Raw genomic sequence first — 18,081 nt, 5'->3', positions numbered from 1 at the left:
CATTATATATTGGATTAAGTGTGGATGGGTGAACATAATAAGTCTTGTTAAGTGCATCAAGAGCAGAGCTAAAGATGACTTGATATATGCAGATATGCTGCGTCAGTCTTTTTCATCAGCAAAGACACCTCTCTTGGGCTTATCCTGGAAACGCAACTCATCTTCCTTATATGCTCAGTGATAGTTCGAGACATGGGGGAGATCTGCCCCAAAGTGAACACAAACACGCACACACAGGCATGTGTGCAAAGCAGGGGCGTATCTGGAATCCGGCGGTAGGGGGGGCCACAGCCAGAGAGGGGGGGCACATTTTTGCCTCCCTCCCCCCCCCCCGCCGCCGCCTCTCTCCACCCCCTCCCCGCCGTCAACCCTCCCCCGCTGCTTACTTTTGCTGGCGCCGAGGTCCGACCCGCAATCTCCGTTTTTCGTCTTCCTCCGTGGCCATGCTTCCAGGAAGTAACGCTGCAGTGCTGATTCGTTGAATCCAGTTCGACGTCTGACGTCAGACGCCGAACTGGATTCAACGAATCAGCACTGCAGCGTTACTTCCTGGAAGCATGGCCACGGAGGAAGACGAAAAACGGAGATTGCGGGTCGGACCTCGGCGCCAGCAAAAGTAAGCAGCGGGGGAGGGTTGACGGCGGGGAGGGGGGCCAGGGCGAAATCTGCGGGGGCCCAGGCCCCTGTGGCCCCACGCAGATACGCCCCTGGTGCAAAGTAGGGGTAGATGGTCCTTGAATGTTGCAAAAAACATTTTCAATGAGAAAGTGAGTATTTTTTCCTTTGAAACCTGCCCTAGATATAATTATTATTATTATTATTTATTGCATTTGTATCCCACATTAACCCACCTATTTGCAGGTTCAATGTGGCTTACATAGTTTTGTTATGACACTGTCATTCCAGAATATGAGATACAGTTAGTAGTGTGCAGAGATTAAGTAAGGGAAGAAAGAGGAAGTGATTAGGCGGGTAATTGTAGAAGTGGATTTTCATAACTGGTTGGGTTGGTAAAGTGGATCAGTGAAGCTGTTGGTTCTCGTTGTAGGCCTTGTTGAAGAAGTGTGTCTTCAGAGATTTGCGAAAGTTATTTGTTTTGTCAATTGATTTCAGGTCTGTGGGTAGAGCATTCCATATCTGCGTGCTCGTGTAGGAGAAGGTGGTGGCATGCATCAGCGTGTATTTTAGTCCTTTACAGCTGGGGAAGTGCAAATTGCGAAATTTGCGGGATGTTCTTGTAGAGATCCTGAATGCATGAGTGGGGGCTGTGTGGGGTTATCGGGACACAGGGGACGGACTGACCATTCGGGCAACCGGGCAATGCCTGAGGACCTAGAGGCTCTAGGGGGCCCAGAGGCTCTGCCCAGTTGCCCGCCGCCACTGCTACATATTACAGCCCTCCCCAGCCCTACCTTGATGGGCTCTGGTCGTCTAGTAGCCTCTGCGGGGGCAGGAAAGAATCCAACTCTTTCCTTCCCGCTGTCGCTACTCTGCCTGGCGGCGCTGGTGCCACCGTGTTTTTAAAAAGACTGCCGAGACCTGCGAGACTACCACAGTAAGTCTTGGCAGCCATTTTGAAAACATGGCGGTGCCACCATCGCCGGGCACAGTAGCGACAGCGGGCAGGAAAGAGCATGTGTGAGAACTAAGTATGTACAGGGTGCCAGGATTGTCTGAGAAGAGTTATGGTGGGCTGTGGATGTCTTCAGTTGGTGGGGCTTGGGGATCCCTACCAGCTACACCAAGCTACTGCTGTATGAGCCTAAGCTGAAAACGGACAGACCCATCTGTGGTTATCCCCTGCAGGACACCCTATCCTCTCGAGGAGGCTGAGGAGAGAAGGCAGGGCAGCCAGTCCTCACCAGTCCTCCTAGCTGATTCCATCTAGAATAAGAGGCCCGTGTCTTACTGGCCAAAGAGGGAGAGGAAGCAGGTTGCTGGACTTGGAGGATTCAAGGATCAGTAGGAATTTGAGGTTGAGGCTTGGGGACTCTTTTGTATAGTCCCCGTGGATCATCTCTTAAGTCTTTGCAGTTACTGAGCATTAAATGCAAAAGTTAACACCTAGGAGTTTCAGAAGCTCTGCAGTCACTATGGGTGGTGGTTTTATTACTCACCTTTTCCAAATCTAAGCTCAAGGTACCCTGTAGATCCAGGTACCGGAGTTATTTCCATGATCAAATAAGTCACAATACTGAACAGCGCACGCTGACGGAATTAGTTCATGCTAAATGCTATCCCATTTTATACGTATGGGCCACTTGGTAGTCAGTGCATGTTAAATGTCAGTTAATTGTGCGCTAAGCTTTAGTGAAAGACAGGGTCAAAATTGCTATTGCCCATTAACGGCATGGCCGCTAGCACAGAATGCAGTTAGTTATAAAATCAGGAGACTGCTAGTGGCCACGTTAGCAGTTTACACACGTGAATGACACCCAGATTGATTGCAGGCAGCAGCGTACCAAGGGCAGGGCGGTGGGGGTGGTCCGCCCCAGGTGCACGCTGCTGGAGGGGTGCAGAGAGCAGTTGCGTGCCTGTCAGCTCCGCTGGTTCCCTCCTCCCTCTGCCCAGGAACAGGTTACTTCCTGTTCCGGGGCAGAGGGAGCAGGGAGATAAGAGCCGCACGGCTGCTCCCAGGAGCTAAAAATGCATCCGGGGGGGGGGGGGGGGGGGGGGGGGGACGACATTGGCGATCCGCCCCAGGGTTTAGCCGACCTAGGATCGTCACTGATTGCAGGGTACACTGCTTGCCCCTAATAAGAGTTTCCTTGTTATGTGTTAAGCAAGGCAGTTAATGTACATCAACTGCATTTACTAAGCAATAACTTTTTAAACAAGCATTAAAGGCTGCTTTAAACACATAACACAGCACAGTACCCTACCACAATTTCTGACCCGGATTGCCACATTACCTAGGTCATAAGCATAAGTACATAAGCATCGCCATGCTGGGACAGACCAAGGGTCCATCGAGCCCAGCACCCTGTCACCGACAGCGGCCAAAAGAACAAGCAATTTGTCCCGCCCATCCTAGAAATACTGTATTATTCCCTCGTCCGTTCAATAACGTTCTATGGCTTTTTCCTCCAGGAAGCCGTCCAACCCTTTTTTGAAGTCCGCTAAGTTAACCGCCTTAACCACCTTTTCCTGCAGCGAATTTCAGAGTTTAACTACGCGTTGAGTGAAGAAAAATGTCCTCCGATTCGTTTTAAATTTACCACACTGCAGCTTCATCGCATGCCCCCTTGTCCTAGTATTTTTGGAAAGCGTAAACAGACGCTCCACATTGACCCGTTCCATTCCACTCATTATCTTATAGACCTCTATCATATCTCCCCTCAGCCGCCTTTTCTCCAAGCCGAAGAGCCCCAGCCTCTTCAGCCTATCCTGATAGGGAACTCATCCCATCCCCTGTATCATCTTTGTCGCCCTTCTCTGCACCTTTTCCAATTCCACTATGTCTTTTTTGAGGTGCGGCGACCAGAACTGAACACAATACTCGAGGTGCGGTCGCACCATGGAGCGATACAACGGCAGAATAATATCCTTATTTTTGTTTTCCATCCCTTTCCTAATGATACCCAACATTCTATTTGCTTTCCTAGCCGCAGCAGCACATTGAGCAGAAGTTTTCAACGTATCATCAACGACGACACCTAGATCCCTTTCTCGGTCCGTGACTCCCAACGCTGAACCTTGCATGACGTAGTTATAGTTTGGGCTCCTCTTTCCCACATGCATCACTTTGCACTTGTTCACATTAAACGTCATCTGCCATTTAGACGCCCAGTCTAAAAAGGACGATGCAGACTGGATCAACTTCACTGCATGCACGGAGCTGTAGCTCGGCATTTCCAGGCGTGGAATGGAGTAAAAGCAGGAGGGAACCAGCCTGTTGCAGTAAGCCGGATCCGCAATCCTAATCATGAGTGCATAACCAGCCACTGTCCTACCATTATCTCATCAGATCTGCAAATTAAAATTTGTACTTTCTCACCCTACCAGTACTGGCATATGTGAATTCATTAAATTACACATCTTTAGCTGGTGCAGTTCTCCAGCGGAGAACTCAAGTCAGTCAGGCACAGTAGCTGCCAAGGAGGGGGAAGTAGAAAGAGACTCTTGGCCCAGACTCCAGAAGAAACCAATAACAACAAAACATAAGACACCTTAAAAATAAACTGAGGACAGAGGGCAACAGAAGACTGAGATAAGAGGAAAGAATAATATTTGTCTCTTTGAAGTGGGAGGGAATTTAGCGGCTGCTGACTATGACTCATTAAATTCTGCTTTGTGTCTATGTGTGTCACAGAGATTCACCTAACAGTGGGGAAATAAGAAAAACAGCAAGACACAAACAGAAAGCAAAAATTGCATCATTTAGACACGCATAGGGAAGGTGAAATGTTCTCCGTCCCCAAGTGCCTGGAATAGAGAATGTGTCTTTGAGGTCTTGCCCATCATAGCTGACCTCCATCAGACCCATGTCAGGGAACAGGTGATGCCCCCCGAGTGCAACACTGCCAAATAAGCTTTTTGTTGCAACGCAGACTTTAACAAACTGGCTTCTGTTTTTTTTTGTGTATGTTTTTTTTTCAAAGTCAGAAACAGTGGAGAACAAAAGAAATGTCCAAACATGGAGGTGTTTAGCACAAATGTTTAAAATAATGTTTTATTAAAATGTCACAAGACCCGACACGGGCCGTGTTTCAGCCTAATGGCCTGCATCTGGGGTTCAAAATGTATCTATGATCATGCATAAAGTGTGTGGAATCCTTATACAGTCAGAAGAAGTGATTCCTGTATAAAACCTAAATTGCAATATCCCAGAATGCGAAAGGCACTTCCGCTAGTGAGGTCTGTACAGCTGTTAGTGCAGAAGCCATGCTATTCAGACATCACTTGCAGAAGTGCCTTTGGCATTCTGGGATATTGCAATTTAGGTTTTATACAGGAATCACTTTAAACCTCACAGCAAGATTAACAGACAAAGTGCGGGCTGTGAGATTTGAACCTGTTCAGAGTTGCAGTGTTGGAAGAGAGGGTGTAGTGTGGGACAGAGCATTAACTCAAAATCTATCCCTTAAAAATTTCTCCCCCTTAGCATCTCTGACCCAGACCTGCCAAGTCTCCCGCATTCAGCGGGAGACTCCCGCTTTGGCGGGCCATCTCCCGCCCTCCCGCCAAAGTCTCCCGCTGAGATGTAATCGATTTTTCTTACCGCCGCTGCCGCTTCTCCCAATGCAGCAGCAGCAGCAGAGGAAAAACAAACAAAAAAGCAAACGCGGAGCCGTAGCACTGCCTTTAGGCAGGAGCTGTCTGTTCTGCTGGTTGTCTGTCCCCGGAACTCGAAGTTGACGCCAGTGGGGGCAGAGGGCCAGCAGAGCCAACAGCGCATGTCGCAGTTGCTGTACAGAGCAGAGGCTGCATCGTGGAGGGAGACCGTCGGGATGAAAAGTTGAAGCCAATGGTTGGTCTCCGTTTCTCCTTCAACAAAGTAAGCAAATGGTAACCTCTGAGCTGCTGCATCCTCATTGTCATTCTTATATTGTTGGTAGCATTTTTTTTTTTTAATCTCTTATATTTTCAAATATTGCTGGCTTGTAAAGTATACAGATGTACAGAGGAAGTATAATAAGGGAATAACTTTTCATAGGTAGAGTAGTAATTTATTAGAAAGTGTAATCAGTGTATCATCTGGAGGGGCTGGTTATAGGGACACCCTAGCACTGTTATATTTGTGCAGAGATTTTTTTTTTTTTTTTGCTCAAGGTAAACGGCCTCTAAAACAGACATCATGTTATGACAATCAGGTGTTCAACATTCAGAGTTTCTATTTATTTACTTATTTATATAATTTATAGCCCATATTAAACATGAATTGGGTTGAAACCTGGGAGCATTCAAAATCTTTTTTTTTCCTATGCCCACATCAAAAGAAATTCAAGGTGACATAAGGTAGAGTGGGTGGAGCCAAGGCAGAGTGGACATGGCTGGGGCGTGTACTAAAATCTCTCTCTCAAAAATCGGGACCCCTTGGCAGCTCTGCTGACCCCATCTCGCTGCTTAGTCTCATCTGAAGTCATCACTCTTTGCAATGGCGTAGCCAAGGGTGGGCTCGGGTGGGCCCAGGCCCATCCACTTTGGGTTCAGGCCCACCCAGTAGCAGCACATCTATAATGTGGCTGGCAGGGATTCTCCAGCTCTACCAGCCGAAAAAACTCCCAACTGTCCCTCCTGCATACCTTTTAAATAGCAGATCTTTGCCTGCAGCAAGCAGCGACTGATACATACTGTTCGCACCAGCCCCGAGGCCTTCCCTCTGATGTATTCCCGCCTATGCAGAAACAGGAAGTTGCATCAGAGGAAAGGCTGTGGGGCCAGCATGAGCAGTGTGTATTAGTTGCTGCTCGCTGTTGGTGAAAATCTGCTATTTAAAAGGTATTCAGGGAAGGGCAGATGTTTGAGAGACTATATGGATGCAGGCAAGAGAGGGAGAGACCAAATCACGTGTGGGACAAGGCGGAGCTCTTCTGCCCACCCAAATTTGGATGTCTGGCTACGCCCCTGACTCTTTGCCTGTGAATTAGAGTCCATTACTGGGGGAAAACTGTGATGTCATCAGAAACTAAGGGTTCTGGGAGTTTCAGATGAGGACAAGCAAGAAGTTGAAGACTTATTAAAGACCTGCTATCTTTTGCAAATGTGCCTTATTGTTGTGGAAGAAGATGGGATTGTAGAAAATTGTTGAAAGATGCATCAAACCATTGACATTTACAAAGTACTCCCTCCTAGAATCTGAAAATGATAATGTTCAATGCATTTCACAAAGAGGATGTGAATAATAAGAAAGCAGTGAGAAGTTCTCTATGTAGCTGGCTCTATATTAAGACACCCACACGAAAATCTGGTGTTCCTCTCTCAAAATGATCTGTTCTCACCCTTTTACCTCAGAGGTCAAGTTGTCTCTGCTTGCAACATCACAGCTTTTTCTCACAGAGCAGACAAAGGCTAAGCTGCTATGCTTTATAAATTCATTTTAGAGTCTGTTTAATTTCCAGACAGGCAGAGACGTAAATTATATCTACACAGTTAATTGATAGGATATATCAAAGACTGATATGTACGGTTTAGCAGGCACAGCTAGTGCTGGAAAATGCCACCACATTTTACGGAACAGACATAATGCAACCTCGGTATTTGCCTGTCACATACTGTGCATCTGATTGTAAAGTTGCTTACAGAACAGAACAGCATTCTAGATACTAAAAATGCTAATGGTAAAAAAAAATCAAGTGCCTAATTTTGTTCTGGGAAAGCTATGAGAAAGTGCCGTGGCAACATGGTACCTTCCAAACACACAACCTGGAGCGTATAGAGGCTCACAGGGTAACCCAACAATGGGGGCTCTGCTTAGTCAAATTAAGCAGAACAGACTATGTGGCAGACAAACAGAAAACTCTCTATGTTGCTTTATTTAGAGATCTGACCTACAGAAAAAGCGCCAGTTTTATCCCTGGGCTGATGATAAGTACACAGCTCAGGAGATGAGTGGAGCTGGTGGGGATGAACGGATTACCCTACTGAGGAATGCCTGAAGAAAGCAGAAGTGGTTTTGGTGACAGATTAAAAAATGAGGGAGATTTGGTAAGAGAATAAAGGAGATTTAATCTCCTACTGAACTTCAGAGAAGTGAGTTTTTGCCTGGGAGAGTCAAAAATGATTTGAGGCCAAAAAAGGAGAGCAACTTCTTCCTGGAACGGTGATGATTTTTCAGTTCCAAGAGCTTGTGAAATAATTAAATAATAACACTAGGGTTATTATAATAGGAGCTTTCTACGAAGCACTTCACTGAAATAAAAGGTCATGAATACATTTCACAGACTTTTGTCCAGCTAAGGACAGGACTATCTTAACCACGAGGCAAACTAGGTGGTGGCCTAGGCCAGGCTTGTCCAAGTTTTTATTTTATTTATGCTCAGTATTTGACACACTGCAAGGAAGCCGACAATGGTGACTATGTGGTTTACAACCAGTAATTAAAAGAAGGAAAAGAAAAGGCAGAAGACAAAAAGGAAGAGAAAGAAAGAGGGACAAGGATGAAGGGGTCAGGGGAAGTGGTATAGAAAAAGGGTCAAGCTACAGGGGAACCAAACGTTTTACAGAACAGGTGAGTTTTGAGGAGTGTCCTAAATCTCTGTAGAGATGGTTCAGTTCTGAGGTGAAATGGAAGTGAGTTCCAGAGTTTTGGAACAAGGTAGCTGAAGGTCATTTCATGGGAGATGTTAAGATGAAGAGCCGAGAGGGATGGAAGGGTTAAGAGATTTTGTCTTCCTGTTTTTACTGGATGTTGATTTCTAGTCATCGATAAAATGTTTTATAACTAAATAATACCCTCCCCCACCCCACACAGAAAAGCCAAATGAAAAAAATGATCAAAACCATACATAAATGAAATAAATGACAATGAGCCCCCTGTGCAACATTATTAAAAGCCACACAGGTAGCGTGCCTAGTCGTCTTTAGCTTTTCAAGCATAACTTGACAATTTGTGAGACTGAAAAATTTGTTTTTGCTTTTGATATTAAGGTAATTGGATTATGAATGACAATGGGGTCTTTTACTAAGCTGTGGTAGCATTTTTAGTTTGCGGTAGAAATCAGCTGGTGGTAAATGCCAAGACACCCATTATTTTCCTATGGGTGTCTCGGCGTTTACTGCCAGCTGATTTCTACCCTGACTTAGTAGAAGATCCCCAATGAGAATGGTCAGTAGCAGAGGCGTAGCTACGTGGGGCCAGGGGGGGCCTGGGCCCCCATAGATTTGGCTCTGGACCCCCCTGCCAATGACCCTCTCGACCCCCCCTCCCGCCGCCAACCCTCCCCCACCATCGCCGTGGGCTACCTTTGCTGGTGGGGGACCCCAATCCCCCCCAGCTGAGGAGGTCCTCTTCTTCCCGCGAATGCTTCGTTCAGGACGTCAGAAACAGAACAAAGCCTTCGCGGGAAGAAGAGGACCTCCTCGGCTGGCGGGGATTGGGGTCCCCCGCCAGCAAAGGTAGCACATGGCGGGGGAGGGTTGATGGTGGGAGGGGGGTCAAGAGAGTCGTCGGCAGGGGTCATCAAAGTTGGTGGTGGTGGTGGCGGCAGCGCTGGCGGGGGTGGGGGGGGGCTAAAATGTGCCCCCTCACCTTGGGCTCTGGACCCCCCCCCTCCCGCCGGTCTGGCTATGTCTCTGGTCAGTAGTGAAGGCTGACACCTTGAGGATGGATACCCTTGGTAACAGGTTTCAAACTTATGCTTATTCAACTGCTTTTATGTGTCTGTCAGTCTTTCCTTCCAGTTGGCATTTGATTACACTGCGGGGGGGGGGGGGGGGTAGGAGGGAGCATGGATAATCTCTTATTTATTTTAACATCTACAAAACTCTGATTTTCATAAAGCGATATTCAATTTAAAGGGAATAAAAAAAGGTGAAAGATATGCAGAGATATTTGGATGCTCAGAGGCTTTCCTCAGACTCTTGTTTCCCCGAGCACATCGATGGCATTTTTATATGTACCGTTGAGAATCAGCTTTCTGCTGACTTCTTTCCTGGATTACTCTTTATGATTTGTGCCCATTGGGGATTTTACAGACTGCAGGGAGAAATTATCAATGTGGGCTACTGTTAAGATGTTATTTTACCGTTAACTAGGTTTCATTATATATAAAATGCGATTTGTGCTAAAATAGCACAAGTTAGTGGTATATATATAGTAACACATCTTAATGGTAGCCCACGTTAATAACTTTCCCCCTTAGTGTGAAGAGTTTCAGTCTCTGGTAAGCAGAACTGATACTGTGATGTCATAATGCCTCATTCCACCAATGCCTAAGAGCCAACCTCATCAGTGATGTCACAATGGGTTGATTGCCCGATGGCTTATTTTTATTACATATAAACAGCGATTTTGATTTCTAAAACATTTCTTTGTTCTTTAACTAAGGGGAGGAGGTTATCAACATGGGCGCCCTTCTCTCAGGTGCGGCCAAATCGGCACAATCGAAAGCTGATTTTGGCCGCCTTCAACTGCAGTCCGTCGCAGGGCCGGCCAAAGTTTAAGGGAGCGTGTCGGCAGTGTACCGAAGGCGGGACGGGGGCATGGTTAACACATGGGCGCCCTCGGCTGATAATGGAAAAAAGAAGGCCGGCCCTAACGAGCATTTGGCCGACTTTACTTGGTCCATTTATTTTCAGGACGAAGCCTCAAAAAGATGCCCAAACTGACCAGATGACCATCGGAGAGAATTGGGGATGACCTCCCCCTACTCCCCCAGTGGTCACCAACCCCCTACCACCCAAAAAAAAAGTCAAAACATTTTTTGCCAGCCTCTATGCCAGCCTCAAATGTCATACCCAGCTCCATGACAGCAGTATGCAGGTTCCTGGAGCAATTTTAGTGGGTGCAGTGCATTTCAGGTAGGCGGACCCAGGCCCCCCCCCCCCCCCCCCACCTGTTACACTTGTGGTGGTAAATGGGAGCCCTCCAAAACCCTCCCGAAACCCACTGTACCCACATGTAGGTGCCCCCCTTCACCCATAAGGGCTATGATAGTGGCGTACAGTTGTGGGGAGTGGGTTTTGGGGGGGATTTGGGGGGCTCAGCACCCAAGGGAAGGGAGCTATGTACCTGGGAACAATTAATGAAGTCCACTGCTGTGCCCCCTAGGCTGCCCGGTTGGTGTCCTGGCATGTGAGGGGGACCAGTGCACTACAAATGCTGGCTCCTCCCACGACCAAAGGGCTTGCATTTGGCCGGATTTGAGATGGCCAGCCTCGGTTTCCATTATCGGCGAAAACCGAGGCCTCTAAGTCCGGTGATCTCAACATTTAGGTCGACCATCTCTAAGGTTCAGCTAAATGTTGAGATTTGGCCGGCCCCGACCGTATTATTGAAATGAAAGATGGCTGCCCATCTTGTTCGATAATACGGTTGGCTCTGCCCCTTCCTGGGGCCGTCCCTGGAGATGGCCGCCCTTAGAGATGGCCGCCCCTGTTCAATTATGGCCCTTCACGTTGCTTAGCCTTTACAAGGTTAGTGACAGTGATACCCTGACCTACCCTGGAGCAAAAACCAATCAAAAATTTTTTTCAATGCTCTGCCTGAAGTCTGCCAGTTTATTTTCCACACTTACCAATGGGAGAAAGCTCTGGAACGCTGCCGATGTAGGGGGCCTGCAGAAACTTGGGCTCACTATCATTGATGTCCTGGACTTTGATGATAAATTCTGATTCTGGCTCCAACAGACGATTGGTCTGTCTGTCCCTGGCCTGGGCTCTCAGGGTATAAAAGGTCTTCTGCTCTCGGTCCAGACGTTCAGTGGCGTGAATGTCTCCTGTGAGTTCATCGATGATGAAGATAGTCCCTGCACCTTCCCCTGATATGGTGTACTTGATAGAGCTGTCTCCTTCATCTGAATCAGAGTGGATCTGCCAGACAGAGATGAAAAGAGAAAAAAAAATGAAAATTCAGGACAGCAGAGGAGGTGCACATTTGCAGCCACAGCAATTCGGGCAAGCTGCCCTCAATAATAGTGTCTTGCTTCCTATGATGCAACTTCCTATATCTGCACAGGCAAGATCTACTATTTCGTAGAAATCTAAAAACATATCTTTTAAAGAAATGTTTTAATTAAGAAAGAATTCAAGAAACTGAGATTATATCTTTGTGAGTGACATCTTATCGTTAAATGCACAGGCAGGCTGCACACCTCAGGCAGGTACCCTTGTCCTGCCCCCATGCCCGCCCCAGGCAGGTGCATAGCATAGCTGTGGATGTAGTAATAATTTATGAATGAGCGTGGGTGCTAGGCAAACACATGCTTTGAGTGGAATAGCTTAATACAGTGGTTCCCAAACCTGTCCTGGAGGCTTCCCAAGCTAGTCAGGTTTTCAGGATATCCACAATGAATATTCATAAGAAAGATTTGCATGCCTCCACTGCATGAACATCTCTCTCATGAGTATTCATTGTGGATATCTTGAAAACTAGCTGGGAAGCCTCCAGGTCAAGTTTGGAAATCATTGGCTTAATGATTAAAGCTGGAGACCTGGTAGGATCTAAGAGACAGAGGAAGATTTTAGGCCAATCTTGGATTTCTGACAACCCTATCCTGGTATAGCATTGACAGCTTTTTGAAAGTGTTGGGATGACTGCTTTTTAACATATTTATAAATGATCTAGATATGGGAATAACTAGTGAGGTAATTAAATTTGTAGACGACATAAAGTTATTCAAAGTTGTTAAATTGCAAGAAGATTGTGAAAAATTTGGGAGGCTGGGTATCCAAATGGCAGATGATGTTTAATGTGAGAAAGTGCAAAGTGATGCGTGTGGGAAAGAGAAACCCGAACTGTAGCTACGTGATGCAAGGTTCAACTTTAGGAGTCACCGTCCACAAAAAGGATCGTTGATGACACTTTGAAACCCTCTGCTCAGTGTGCTGCGGTGGCAAAGAAAGCAAATAGAATGTTAGGTGATAAGAATGGAAAAAAAAAAACCGAGGATGTTATAATGCCTTTGTATCACTCCATGGTGCGACCACACCTTGAATACTCTGTGCAATTCTGGTCACCGCAACTAAAAAAAGATATGGTGGAATTAGAAAAGGTACAGAGAAGGGCAACAAAAATGATAAAGGGGATGGGACGACTACACTATGAGGGAAGGCTGAAGAGTCTAGGGTTCTTCAGCTTGGACGGCTGAGGGGAGATATGATAGAAGTATATAAAATAATGAGTGGAGTGGAAAGGGTAAACGTTAATCGCTTGTTTACTCTTTCCAAAAATACTAGGACTAGGGGACATGTCCAAATCTCCCCCTCTGTGTCCATGTCCCTTGTCCTCCTCCCATGTCTAGCATCTACCCTCTCTGTGTCCCTATCTTCCCCATCCAACATTTAATCCTAAATTTCTATACATCTTTAACTGTCACGCAGGGCAAAGTGGCTTACATGCTAATCCAAATAAAGAAGAAAGTAACTACAACAATGAATAGGAAAGAACACATACACACACCAAAAGAATTAAACACAATTTCTAGGGTACATTTCTTAGGCAATGCTGCCAGATTGACCATGCAGAGTAGGCCTGCTCAAAAAGCCAGGCCTTTAATAATTATTTGAATTTCTTTATCAAATGTTTGCTTCCCTCTGTGTCCATATCCTTCCCCCTTTTTCAGAATTTCCTCTCTGTGTCCATATCCCTCTCCCATGTCCAGCACTGTCCCTGTTTCCCCTTCCATTGTGTCCCTATCCATCCCCTGTGTTTATCATCACCTCTGTGTCCCTGCTTCTATACTCCCCCCATGTCTAGCATCTCCCTTCTGTGTCCCTATTCCACCTCATGTCTTGCATCTCCCCATCTACATACATATTCCCCCACCATGTCCAGCATTGTCCCTCTGTGTCCATATTCCCCTTATCCAGCATTGCTCCTCTATGTCTGCCTGCGACCAGAGTGGAGAGTAGAGACTGATGACACCACACTTCTGCTGCCATGCTGCCTCTGTACTATGCTGTGCAGACTGCTTGTATTGGGCTTGCTGCTTCTGCTGTACCACTGCTGGCAGGTAAGGGGGTGGGCTGGACGGATTGGTCTTGTAATGTTTTTCAGTTGGTGGGGGGGGGGGGGGGGGAGAAGTGCAAGTCAAAATTGCTGTTGGTGGTGGTGGTGTGGAAATCATAGAAGTTGCTGTTGAGGGTAGAGAGGGTGGTATTGTGGAAGTTACTTGCTGATGGGGAGAGGGAGGGCAATATTGTGGAAGCTGCTGTTTGGGGGAGGGAGGGCAGAATTGTTGGAGCTGGCCCAAAATAGGGGGTGGGGCAGGGGGTTGGACAGGTGGGAGGTGGAGCATGGGGGCACAAAAACAAAAGTTGGTCCGACGCACCACAACCTCTTGAGCCAACCCTGTTTTTGAGTGGAGGAGTAGTCTGATGGCTAATGCAGTGGCCTGAGAGCTAGAGGAAGTGGGTTCAATTCCCAGTGCAGCTCCTTGTGACTCTGGGCAAGTCACTTAACCTTCTATGTTCTACCTGGAAGATGCTTGCTTCTACATCTGAGAGTAGCCAGTTCAAGCCTAGATGGCGCCCCAATGAAAAAAGAAAGTGAACCCCGCCATTTCTCCAGATGCAAACTTAGGGATCCTTATTTTCTGCCAGGTACTTGTGACCTGGATTGGCCACTGTTGGAAGCAGAATACTAGGTTAGATGGACCATTGGTCTGACCCAGTATGGCTATTCTTACATTCTTATGCCTTAACCTGGCCCTGTCTATGAGGTAAATTGCCACCAGATCTGCATGTACATGTTTCTAAAATGACTTCCTTAATATTGCTGGTTTAATCTCTTGCAAAGCTTGTTACCCTGTTTCCATTCTCTTTCTTTCTCAGCCAGAATGCTGCCACCCTCCAACTTAGTACCCCTTTCCTTAAATTGCCTTCATACCTCTTTCTTTAAGGTTTATGCGGAGACCGAAAGCTTGAGAGAGGTTTGAGAATGGGTTAGTAACAAAAGCAGAAGTATGATTGTTCAGACAACTCAAGCTGTTCTAATTCTTCCATTTTCAGTGTGCTACCGTGTGTCCGACATATCTTTCTGACTATGAAAAAGGAAAGGGTCATTTCAGTTTCTCTCATCTTTGAATACTGGTTTAGTTTTAAGACTTGCTGGAATGCTATTTCTGTTGTTTGTATATTTCAGGTGTTCTTTAATAAATAAATACATTTATTTATCTATTTATTCTTTTAAAAGGTAAGGGTCAAGGAAATTGTCCTCATCTGCAGATCAGCAGGATGAAAGATCTGGGACAAGAAGGTAATTGGGGATCACAGACCTGCAGCGGCTTCCATCTCTCCTCACCCCCAAGGCCCTGCTTATAATTTGGGCCAGCTCTCGGGTGAACCGAGGCATCTTGAGTGATGGCCTGTCCTTCAAAATCCCTTCCCTTCTTCCTGTCAGGCAAAATCCCTCCTGCCTGTAATTCAAACCGAGTCAGCAGGTCAGTGAGAGCGAGGACTGTGGAATCAGGGCTCCCTCCCATCTCCTCTGCTTGGCTGTCCTGAGATAATTTTATCGGTGGCATTAAATTGAGTTATGAGGTTTTTACAATCCGGCCACTTATGAGAAATCTATTAAAAGCAACTGGAAAGGAAGAATGCTACTCTCCACCCCGACGGTGGGGGCTTTTAATTGTGACCATCCATAACGGTATGGGCCCCCAAAATGTGTCAGTAGCCATTTCCATTCACATCCTCTGTGCTGTGTCTCTGCTGAAAATCAGCAAGGCTTGCAAAAAGCAAAGAGACTCTTGAGCCATCCATTAATCGGCTAATGAAATATGAAAATGTTTATGGGGTGTTCAATCTTCCAAACTGCAGTTCTATAATTTGCCTTCAGATGCTTCACCAACCTGGATTTACACCAGCAAGCGCCTTCCTCTTCACTCCACCAAGGGTCTTCAAAGAAGGTTTGTTTTCTTATAGTAAATACCATATGGCGTAATAAATTTAGAAAACATATACACACACGTTCAAGTATATGCAGCAAGAAAATATGAATTAATATATAGCAAGAAGATGTGGCAGATAGAGAGCCAAAGCTCTGAGCATCACAGTTGGTCAAAGGGTCAACTTTACCTTCCAGTTTATGACCTTAGATGCATCGTTTCAGAGGTCTAACAGCCCTGTCATGTAGCAGGATTTGGTGCTGGGATCCTCCAGGGGAGAAAGTTGGAGGCAAAATTTAAGAAAGCCTGGGCTAAACGCAGAGGACCCCTATTCACTAACAAGTGAAAGAAAACCGGAGATCTGCCGGAGTTTGTGGCATTGCATGGTGACAGGTTTGTTGATTCTCATCTGCCATCATATCCTATGTTTCAGTGATGTGCTGCTGGTAATTTCATATCAAGTCAGCTCTCACCTGCTTTGCTTTCTGTTTTACTACTACTACTACTACTACTAAGCATTTCTATAGCGCTACAAAGCATACGCAGCGCTGCACAAACATAGAAGAAAGACAGTCCCTGCTCAAAGAGCTTACAATCTAATAGACAAAAAATAAATAAAGTAAGCAAATCAAATCAATTAATGTGTACAGGAAGGAGGAGAGGAGGGTAGGTGGAGGCGAGTGGTTACGAGTCAAAAGCAATGTTAAAGAGGTGGGCTTTTAGTCTAGATTTAAAGGTGGCCAAGGATGGGGCAAGGGTCTCAAAGGAGACCTCCCCCCCCCACCCCACGGGCATCGTTGCTTTAACTTCTGTGTCGGGGTGAATCAGTGCTCTAGCACTGGTTTAGGGAAAACAGTATAAAGTGATGCCTTAATTCAGACAAGGCATTTAAATAGGCCTTCTTCTGTGTGAACATATATCATGGTGCATTTCTCCAGAGCAGAAATGTTAATTCTAATGTCCAGGTCAAATCCCAACACAGGTTGTACAAATTACCATCTAGCAAAATTTTCTTGTAAAAACAAGGCGAGATCACTGCTGAAACTGTCATACTTTCGACAGTTGCGGTTACCTAGGATGCTTGTATGCTTAGAAAGCAATTCTCATAACTGTGCAGGCAGATGCAAAGGTCCATGTGGATACTTTACCCGTGGTCTTTGAGCCAGTTCTCAAAGGGAAAGCGTGCATGCACGGTTTCTTCCGGAACTGGCCGGGGAAAAATACCACAGGAGATAATGCGGTTTCAGCACATTCCTTTTCTCAGAAAACACAACCCCCCCCCCCCCCCCCCGATTCTCTAAAAGTTGCCAATTAGAGTCAATAATTGGCTTTTTAACAAGCAATTATTTGCACTAATTAGATTAAATTGGGACTTGTGGGTAAATGTACGCACAGGATCTGCGCCTAAAATTTGTGTGAAACAAAAAAGGGGGCATGGAAGTGGGAGGGTCATAGGCATTGGGGGCAGATTGGGGGGCATGGTTTTGATTTACACGTGTAATTATACAATAATGGTGCTTCGTGCATAAATTTTGGCGTGGGCACTTGAACCACATTTTTGTTGGTGCAAATGGTGACGCCTAAATTTATGCACAACTTCTCTGCTTTAGTGTATATTTCCAGTGGTTCTCAAACCTTTTTGGTTCACGCCACCCTTAGTGACCAATTTTTCATGGCACCCCTCCTGGCCACAGTGGTCTCCACTCCCTCGCCTCACAGTTCTCTACCACCTCCCCACCACATGTTTTTTCCACTGCTAACCTCCACCTCCCCCGCCGCATAGGTCTCCACCCCCCCCCCCCCCCGCCACACAGGTCTCTACTGCCCCCACCACACATTTTTGTCCACTGCTCACCTCCATCCCATCGGCCACGTAGGTCTCCAGCCCCCTAGCCACACAGTTCTCTACTGCCCCCCGCCACCACACATTTTTTCCCCACTGCCCCCCTTCCTGGAGCAGCCCTGAGGGGGCTTTTCTGCAGTCTCCAGCTACACCTCAGGCTCGCTGGTATATTCTATAAACCACGCCAAACATTAGGTGCAGCTTATAGATTACTGCTTAAGTGGTTTTTTTGCTGCGCTGATTTTTTAGGCATCATATATAGAACCTAGTGAATTGTGTATGGTTTTGAATGTGGATAACTATGGGGCTCTTTTAACGCCTGGTTTGCGCTGCATTAACAGCTAGCACAGAGCTGCATTAAGGGGCTTTGCAGTATTTTTACAATTAGTGCTCAGTAAACTGGGTATTAAATTTTTGTGGTAGGGGTCTTGGCCTGGGCAAATAGTGGACATGGAAGATGTTTGACAATTAATGCGCTGTACTTACTGCCCGCTAACAGAGTTAACATGAGACCACTTACTGCAGGGGTGGGCAACCACACTTCGAGGGCTACATCCAAGTTGAGTTTTCAAGATTTCCACAATGAATGAATATGCATGAGTTCTAGTCATTGTGGAAATCTTGAAACCTCAACTGGGTTGTGGCCCTCAAGGACTGTGGTTGTCTAAATAGGAGACACTAAGTGCTTCTAAGAACCTAAGATGAGCCATACTGGGTCAGACCAATGGTCCATCGAATCCTGTATCCTGT

The 18,081-nt window shown here is 46.3% G+C and overlaps 1 protein-coding gene across 1 annotated transcript in view; it reads right to left on the bottom strand.

The window, feature by feature from the left end:
• Window positions 1-18,081, bottom strand: part of CDH22 (cadherin 22) — a 426,692-nt gene that overhangs the window by 216,666 nt on the left and 191,945 nt on the right. Inside the window, exon 3 of the mRNA XM_030212813.1 lies at window positions 11,178-11,472. Coding sequence (XP_030068673.1) covers window positions 11,178-11,472 — 295 coding nt within the window. The remainder of the gene's footprint in view (window positions 1-11,177; window positions 11,473-18,081) is intronic.

The sequence above is a fragment of the Microcaecilia unicolor genome, chromosome 8 (assembly GCF_901765095.1).
Source record: "Microcaecilia unicolor chromosome 8, aMicUni1.1, whole genome shotgun sequence".
NCBI classification, from domain to species: Eukaryota; Metazoa; Chordata; class Amphibia; order Gymnophiona; family Siphonopidae; genus Microcaecilia; species Microcaecilia unicolor.
Note: the sequence above shows the minus strand (reverse complement) of the source record. Positions and strands in the feature narration are given on the sequence as shown.